This window comes from Silene latifolia, chromosome 9 (genome assembly GCF_048544455.1).
Source record: "Silene latifolia isolate original U9 population chromosome 9, ASM4854445v1, whole genome shotgun sequence".
NCBI classification, from domain to species: Eukaryota; Viridiplantae; Streptophyta; class Magnoliopsida; order Caryophyllales; family Caryophyllaceae; genus Silene; species Silene latifolia.
In genome coordinates this window covers 13,740,481-13,749,305 of record NC_133534.1, presented here as the reverse complement: position 1 = coordinate 13,749,305, position 8,825 = coordinate 13,740,481, and the positions used below count along the sequence as shown (strand labels likewise).

Below are 8,825 nucleotides of genomic sequence, written 5' to 3'. Positions count from 1 at the left end.
CACTGTTACTTTGTTCTTCCATTTCCGGACTATTTAATTCAGTAATCTCTCTCCCTTTTTCTCCTTAATTTCTTAATGTTATTTATTGTTTCCCCTTTATTTCTTGTTCTCCCTTTAATTATGCATAGCTAATTCCCCCTAGTATGTTAGGATTAGGGAAGCCGTGGTAGCGATGTTTTAATTGACTTATATTGATTAGTCTTGCGATAGGAATTGTATTGGGCAATTTAATTGTTATCCGGTCGAATGAATGCATGCAGGAGACCATAAATCTAGTTAACCCCGACCTGGATCGAAAGATTGGAAGGGAAGACTTGCTTAATTACAATAGGTTATTGCAGTGAGGACGAAAGTTAAGCTGTTTACGCTCTAGGGCGGTTTAAGGACCGAAAGGTGACGACCATAGCTCTTCTTATCAATAGTCTAATCGCCTTAGTATTCCCGATAGTATAAGATCTGATAGCTGCCACGGTAGACCGACTCCTAGCATACTTCCTTTCTCTTATTCTTAATTTCCTTTATTCCCTTCTCTTGCCTTTAGTTCAGTAAGTTTAGTTAGCTTAAATCAATTCAACCCCCAATCGTGACATTAGACAGATAGATAGACAAATAGATAGTACACCGCCTCCCTGTGGAGATCGACCCTACTTACCGACTTCATTAGTTGTACTTAGGTATTTATTTTTGGTACGAAACGACAAATATCAAATTTTGGCGCCGTTCTTGCGGGGAGGCAATCTATTTATTTATTTGTTTAATTTTATCTTTTTTAGCCTCGGGATTTTTCCCTTGAGGCCGTTTTAATCTTTTGTTTAGTCTTTGTTTTGATAGGCCTTACAGGTACTACCTAGACAATTCTAGGTGAAAGACAGTCAAAGGGAAGGCTTGAGTACCTTTGACCCATCACCAATGTCCCATTATATGGAACAAATGTAGGTGATCTCACGGGAGATGTGGTTCTGCACGAGCACAATGCACCGTAGTTGTGCCGCCACATCCACCCTATCAATGGCCACCGCAACAAGACCCTCCAGATATACAAGAAGAAGAAATTGCGGAGCTGAAATCTTATTTGGAGACACTTGCATCTCAAGTGCAAGCTCAGCAAGATTTTAATAGACAATTCCACGCTCAATTCCTTGAGCTCGAGTCTGTAGTTGCTCAGATAGCAGCTGAGATGGAGCTAGAAGAGATCGCGGAGTGGACATATTCAGTGGTGACGCTCGTATCACAAATGCAAGAGAGAAGTAAAAATATGGACGCTCGATTCCGTGAGCTCGAGTCCGTAGTTGCTCGATTAGCACCGAGATGCAAGAAGAAGAGGTATACCTTCTTTGAGAGCGGTTTCTCCCCGAGAAAACCGTGTTGCCCAATCTTGAGGATGACCTCTATGACTCGGATGACGAGTTCCTATCATATTTCACCGTCCCACGCGAAGATTTCAGCCAGACGAGGAATCACTCGATCGAGTGACTAAGACTAGTCGATCGAGTGATTTTCCAGAGAAAAGCAAATTTCGATCAAGAGAAATTGTCTCGATCGAGTGGAATTCAGGAGGAAGTTGGTCGATCGAGTGACTATCCTACTCGATCGACTGACTTGGCCATTGGGAGCATTGATGCGTTACTTGGGGTCGTTTTAGACGATAATTTTGATGATAATAACGGATACGGTGAGTCCCCCTTATTCAAAGCCGAGCTGGATGCGCTTGAGGCTGAGATTTACGGGACGAATTCCACTGAGGGCGACGAAAGGACAGCTGAGTCAGAATTTGCTCCTAGCACGGATGAGGTATTACATTCCTTTGTCAGTGATTCCGTCGTTGAGAGCAACCAACCTGAGGTAGTAAATGGTAATTTTATTATTGTTTGTATACTGCCTCGTCTGATTCATGCTTTTCCTTTTAATGTTTTACCCCCTCCCATGTGGACGAATAAATTAGCAATTATTCACCATCCTTGTCGTCTCAATTTTGTCAATCTGAAATGGAGCCCTACTTTATTGACAATCGCTCCCGCGCTTCTTTATTTTGTGGATAAATTTAGGAGCGCACATAGGAAACTTGTTAGACTTAAATGTTTACATATTTTTATTTCCTATTTCTGTAATCCACTTTTGTGCTACTTATGCTTTTGTGTAGCACATGCGCAGCTATTTGCCAGGTTGCTGCGCGCTTTGAGCTGTTTTGATTGTATTTGATTAGAGAGGCTCAAAGAAAAAGAAGGTCAAGCTGGGACCTGACTGAAGCTAGCGCTATCCGGGAGGCAACCCGGCGATTTTAATTTTGCTTTTTATTTACTTCCAGTTGTAATAAATGGTTTTTATACCATAGACGGTCTCAGTTAAGCTTGTCTTTGTTAGTTGCGGGCTGTTTTAATTGTATTTTGCAGGAATTCATCGAGCATCACTCGATCGAGTGGTTTTTCCTACTCGATCGAGCACTGTAGCTAAAGGATTCACTCGATCGAGTGGAATACTTACTCGATCGACCACGTGCAGAATGAGAAGCTACTCGATCGACCAAGATTCCTTTCGATCGAGCAGTTTTTGGATGCCCTTTCACACTTTTGACTTGGATTAGCTTCCTGAGACGGTTTTCCGGGCCCTTAGCAACCTCCCATTTCATGGTCGGTTTGGGGAGGTCCCCTTATTCGCGCTATCTTGTAAGTTTTTCCGTATTCACTCTCTTCTCCTTTAGTTTGCATTTCCTTTCCATGTTTTGGTACAATGGGGGCATTGTACGGTTTGGTTTGGGGAGGTTATGCATCCATATCTGTGTCTGCATATTGTTTTTACTGCATTTCAGTTATCACGTTTAATTTTATGCTTGCATTGTTGTTTATTTTTGTTAAAATTCATAAAATTCCATAAAAATTAAAAAATTGTTAAAATTCAAAAATTTCACGTTTAATTTAGCATATAGGTTGAGTCGGAACGGTAGATTTCAATGATGAAATTGCACTGCAACTGTCCTTTTGCTTAAGCCTTGCATTAAACTGTTATCTTTTAGCTTTGTCTTTTGCATAATCTACGAGTTTATGTTAAAATTTAGCTGAACATATAGACTTGACCTGAAATTTTGGCAACCTACTTATAAATTCTAAGGATTAGAACCGTATAAGCTGGTGTCATTTATGACCAGTTTCATGTAGGATTGTGAGTAGTTACTCCTTGCATAACATGTATCATCAATTTGCATGTATACGAAATTCAATTGCTTTTTGTCGTCATACATTCGGGTTAGTGGTTGGTATCACATGCAGGGAGGTGCTTACAATTTCCCCTTTATTTCATTTTTACCCATTTAACTCCACATTAGCCAAATTTGCCAGTTGACCCTTAGCTACATCCAAATTTAGCCTGCCTTGTCAAGCTAGTTTAGATTGTTTCTGCGGTATTTTGTCTATTGTATCAAGTTTGGCCTGTATTCTATTGAATCGGAGTTGGTAATTTATGAAGAAAAGGAGGTTGATGAAAAAAAAAGACGTGAAAAAGAAGAAAAAAAAAAGACGTGAAAAATTCGAAGAAAAGAAAAAGAAACCGAAAGAAATAGAAAAAAAATAGAAAAAGAAAAAAAAAGAATGTTGTTTGATGAGACGGTTTATGCTCCTATGCTTTATTTACATTATTTGAGGAGTAAGTTCAGTCTGGTTTAGTGAGATTTTATGCCAATTGAAGGGCATGTGCTTAATTCATAATTGCCTAAGAATCGGATGTTGATATATGGTTTTGTTTAGGTACTAGCTTGGCCGCCTATACCTCCACATTTCCATAAATGTTTTGCCTTTTCTTACCCATTGCCTCACTTTACCATATTTTTGTAAGCCCTCGGCTGTGACAGGACCTTGTTTGGTTGGAATGTGTGTACGGTAGTTAGAATTGTCTATCATATTAGTTGCATGCATGTTATGTGGGTCGTATTTTAGGTGAGCGACTATTTTTCCTTCTCTCTTATACATATATGTTCACCCTTTGCTTCATGAGAGAAAGAGTGACCCGCGAGAGTCCATCATTAAAGGTCTTGCAAGGTCGACGGTTCAGCTTTGTTTATAAACATCCTATAACTCGTTTGCATTTGACTGTTGAGCTATAAGTGTTAGTATGCTTGCATTAAATTGGCTTAAGTGGGCATTTGTAGCTAGCTCTGAGTTATCTTTTTCCGTTCCTTTAGTTGCATTTTAGTTTACTCTAGGACGAGTAAAGGTTTGGTTTGGGGAGATTTGATACGTGCATTTTATATAGTCTTTTTAGCCTATTTTATGCACGCATCTCTATGCTTTTATCGTGGTTTTATGCTACGAAATGCCCCGAATATGCTACTTTGGGTTATTATGTCTTATTTGCAGGTATGGACCCGAAAGGAGTGAAATCAAGCTATTTACCGCCCGTTTTGCATGCATTTGGAGGAAGAGATAATTTGGAGCGGGAAATATTGCTGTCTTGGGATGCGTGAAGCTATTTCGGGAGCTGAAAGGACAAGTCAAAGTCAAACTAGCGTGAATGATGAGCTGCTGAAGTCAAGTTTTACTCGATCGAGCACTTAACTAGTCGATCGAGTGGTTGTAGGTCATTAAATAAGTCGATCGAGCACTATTCTAAGTCGATCGACCAGTTGCTTAATTATGCTTACTCGATCGAGAGCTTTTCTTGCTCGATCGAACGGTTTTGGGTCAAGTTTGCTCGATCGAGTGGTTTAATCCACTCGATCGAGTGGATTTCGCTGATGGGTTGGGCTTTTTGCTCTAATTCCGTCGTTAGGTTTAATCCTACTCCTATTTTCTTATAAATAGGAGTTAGGATGTCATTTGTAATCATCGAAGGATCACGTTGCTCTTCTCCTCTCTCTCAGACTGTTACTTTACACTGTTACTTTGTTCTTCCATTTCCGGACTATTTAATTCAGTAATTTCTCTCCCTTTTTCTCCTTAATTTCTTAATGTTATTTACTGTTTCCCCTTTATTTCTTGTTCTCCCTTTAATTATGCATAGCTAATTCCCCCTAGTATGTTAGGATTAGGGAAGCCGTGGTAGCGATGTTTTAATTGACTTATATTGATTAGTCTTGCGATAGGAATTGTATTGGGCAATTTAATTGTTATCCGGTCGAATGAATGCATGCAGGAGACCATAAATCTAGTTAACCCCGACCTGGATCGAAAGATTGGAAGGGAAGACTTGCTTAATTACAATAGGGTATTGCAGTGAGGACGAAAGTTAAGCTGTTTACGCTCTAGGGCGGTTTAAGGACCGAAAGGTGACGACCATAGCTCTTCTTATCAATAGTCTAATCGCCTTAGTATTCCCGATAGTATAAGATCTGATAGCTGCCACGGTAGACCGACTCCTAGCATACTTCCTTTCTCTTATTCTTAATTTCCTTTATTCCCTTCTCTTGCCTTTAGTTCAGTAAGTTTAGTTAGCTTAAATCAATTCAACCCCCAATCGTGACATTAGACAGATAGATAGACAAATAGATAGTACACCGCCTCCCTGTGGAGATCGACCCTACTTACCGCTGACTTCTGTTAGTTGTACTTAGGTATTTATTTTTGGTACGAAACGACAGTATCACATATTATAAAACAATTCACATTTACAAGTTTAATATATTACAATTATTGTCCTTCCATCTCCATTTCCATTTCCATAATTCAAGGTAATTTTTATTTACATTTCCATTATGTTTATCATTTTATTTGTCATTAGTTTAGTTTGCATTTACATTATATTAGAGTAGTTTATCTTGTCTAGGGAATGAAGGGAGCCATGCATAAAAAGTATTTGTAACATGATAAACTAGGATGATATAATTTTGTCTAATTGTTTCTATCACATATTTGCACCATAATGTTTAATATTTGTTTAAGGCCATATTCATTGATTAAGTTTGTTCATTCGTTCTAAAGTCGGGAGGCACGAAATTGAATTAGACTAAGCATGTGAAGTAGGACGACCTAGTCATGGACGAGAGTTTCTCTAGGACCCGGTCTATGGTTGACACTAATGCCGTAAGGTGGGTGTCTCTAAGCCTAAACAAATTAACATTTATCAACTCCTATGTTTAATTTGAGCATTTACATAGTTTGCATGTGTGACCCGACCTCCCTAGACATTTTCTTTTTATTGTTGTTTTTACTTTACATCAAACCAATTAACCAAAACAAACGTTAATCTACCAAGATAAAATTCACTCCATAACAACTAATTAACAACTCCCGTCTCTTTGTAGTTCGACCCCTACGTACTACGTTAATTTGTGTCTAGGGTATAAATATTATTTTTGCATAGGTGTGCGATAGCCTATCAACGGAAAAGGGTTTAGGGTTGGATTAGGTGTCAATGACCCTAAACCCTTTTCCTTAGATAAGTTAAAATAGTAACACTGTTACTATCAGCATATATAAGGATTATTAATTTAAAAGGTATTAATATTAGAGAAAAATGTGAAGTTAGATGGATAAAACAAACATACTATAGTTGAAATGTTAAGTTTCCATGTCAATTCTTGAATGAAAAATTATTGTTTCATCATCAGAAATTGATTACTTTTTGCTATGGTATGTTATTGTCATAGCAACAGAGTATCCTACTATTTCTTGATATGACATGTAACTGTAACAACATGGGAGTATCAGACTACTATTTTTTTTAAGATGCTTTTGGAGCTGCTTCTTCAGCTATGCGAAGAGGGCATGTTCTCTTGTCGTGGTCAACTTTTTCTTTGTAGTATGCACATAGTCTCTTTGACTTTGCTGCATTTCAATGGCTTGTGTTTTTGCTGACGTTAAAATCTTTTTCCGTTGCCCTTGTTGTGTGCTTTAACCGATGGTCGGATAATGACTTCAGACGAAGAGCTGCAGCCCAAGAGCATCTCCACTTCTTGATCTTTTGTAAGTGGTGTAACAGATAACTTCTCGCGGAACTCAACTAGGAGGGATGCTAATTCGTCCATGTGAACCGTAGGCAAAGTTTTGAGAACTCCAACGGTTGCACTTAACTCTGCCCATAGCTTGCACACATGGCTGTTATCAAAGTGAGCTATATTTGAATCCTCGATGACATTCCCATTGGAATCAAGCCTGATAATGAAACAACAAGTTACTGTTTTATATGGTAACAATGTTACTGTAATAAATTATTGGAGTGAGGGCTCAAATTAAAATAGTAAACCTGAGTTCATAATAAAACACTGTTACTGTCACAATATATTTGAGTAAGAAATTTTAAAGGGGGAGAAAGGAGATGTGTCAGTAATAATGTTTTAGAATCTAAACTGTTAGTTGCGTGAGAGTTTTTGGTCCAACGATCTAAAATGTACTTGTTAGTATTTGACGAATTCCTTTGCCCTTGTACACCCACGCAATATGTCTGCAAAGTAACCCTATTCTTTCGAAGAGTTTGTAAGCACATTCTGCATCCGTGGTTGAAAGGTTGAATGTCACCTTGAAAGTTTTGTTTGATTCAGCATCTTCCACAAAAATTATCCGCAGATTGTCTTCCTTGTCAAAGTCAGCGACACCACATAACATAGCAGCCTTTACTTCCACTTGGAACATCTTAAACACCGCATGTGTGTATACAATAGCACCATGTTTTTCTAAATGTATGGTTGTGACTAGGTTAGGTAATGAGTGGTCGCTGTCATAATCATCACACCTTTGTGTGTAGCGCTGCTGGTCCATAACAGTTTGGAACCTAGTAATAATGTAACAAGGGCACAACAATATATGAATTATGTAACAATAATGATACAATAATGGTGCTACTATAACGTAATTTGTTTACAGAGATTGTAACCAAAGGAACAGAGATGTTTGTTTACCTCATCCAAAACTCGACCAATGTACCAAAGTGATTCTCATACCGCTTGAAAAAAGAATTAGCACTTTCGGATCGTTGTGTTGTTCTTAATATGCAGCCCATGAGAAGGTCACGATGTTAGGCAAGAATCGAATGATTTCGGTCAGTGAACATTGTAGATAACCAGTCATTATCTTCCAGTTGAAAATCTGAAATAAGTTTATGCCACTTTTCTTCAAACTCAAACGGTTCCAAATCAGAGTCTCAGGCGACATCGTTGAAGCGAGTAATAAAGTCGGTGTCTTTGCAAAGTGCCGAACCCACTTTGTTTGTGATCTTTTGCGTTATATGCCACATGCAATAATGATGCCGAACTTGCTTGAAGACAGAGGGAAATGCCTTTTTTATACCCCGAAATTAAAGCAAACGATAATGGTTGTAAATGTAGATGGTAACGAAAGTAGCGAGGTAGTAAACTTGTGAATTGAATTTTGTAGGTGAGTAGGTGATGGTAATAGTCGACCAAACATTAATCTAATAGTATGCCAACATTTACCCCGAAATTAAAGCAAATATCAATGAGTAAAAGTGGTTATTAAAACATCTTGTCTTACGATAAATTTATGTATAATCGTCTTTCAAAAGTGTTCAAGGAAATATTTCTTTGGAAATTGGAAGTGGTGTTCAATGGAGATTGATTCAGTCACTAGTGTATGATATGTTTGAATTGTATAAATAAAATGTTGAAGGTCCTAATTCAGTCACTAGTGCTGTTATTGAAAATTGAAGTTGCAGAAGATAACAATAACACTACAATAACACGAGAATAATACTCCAATAACACACGGATAACACTACAATAATAATACCATAATAATACTACAATAACAGCATAATAACATGGGAAAAAAAGAGTGAAAAAATCAAAATAGTAAAAAAAAAAAAGCAAAGTGACACCGGAATAACATCACAATACCACCAGAATGACAGCACAATAACACGTGGTAAAAAAATAGTAAATAAAT

General features: G+C 37.9%; 1 protein-coding gene across 1 annotated transcript; it reads right to left on the bottom strand.

Moving 5' to 3' along the window:
- Positions 1-6,784: 6,784 nt before the first annotated feature.
- On the bottom strand, positions 6,785-7,682 carry LOC141600601 (protein FAR-RED IMPAIRED RESPONSE 1-like). Its single transcript, XM_074420845.1, has 2 exons — positions 7,381-7,682; positions 6,785-7,079 (listed from the first exon to the last, which is right to left on the bottom strand). Exons 1-2 carry the CDS (start codon positions 7,680-7,682, stop codon positions 6,785-6,787), a joined length of 597 nt encoding a protein of 198 aa, XP_074276946.1.
- Positions 7,683-8,825: the final 1,143 nt, after the last annotated feature.

Excerpts from the sequence above, each read along its gene's own strand:
- LOC141600601 (XM_074420845.1), bottom strand. The coding sequence starts at position 7,682 with ATGGACCAGCAGCGCTACACACAAAGGTGTGATGATTATGACAGCGAC. Across the intron at positions 7,080-7,380 it reads AAACTCTTCGAAAGAATAGG|GCTTGATTCCAATGGGAATG; the intron begins GTTACTTTGCAG and ends TTTCATTATCAG.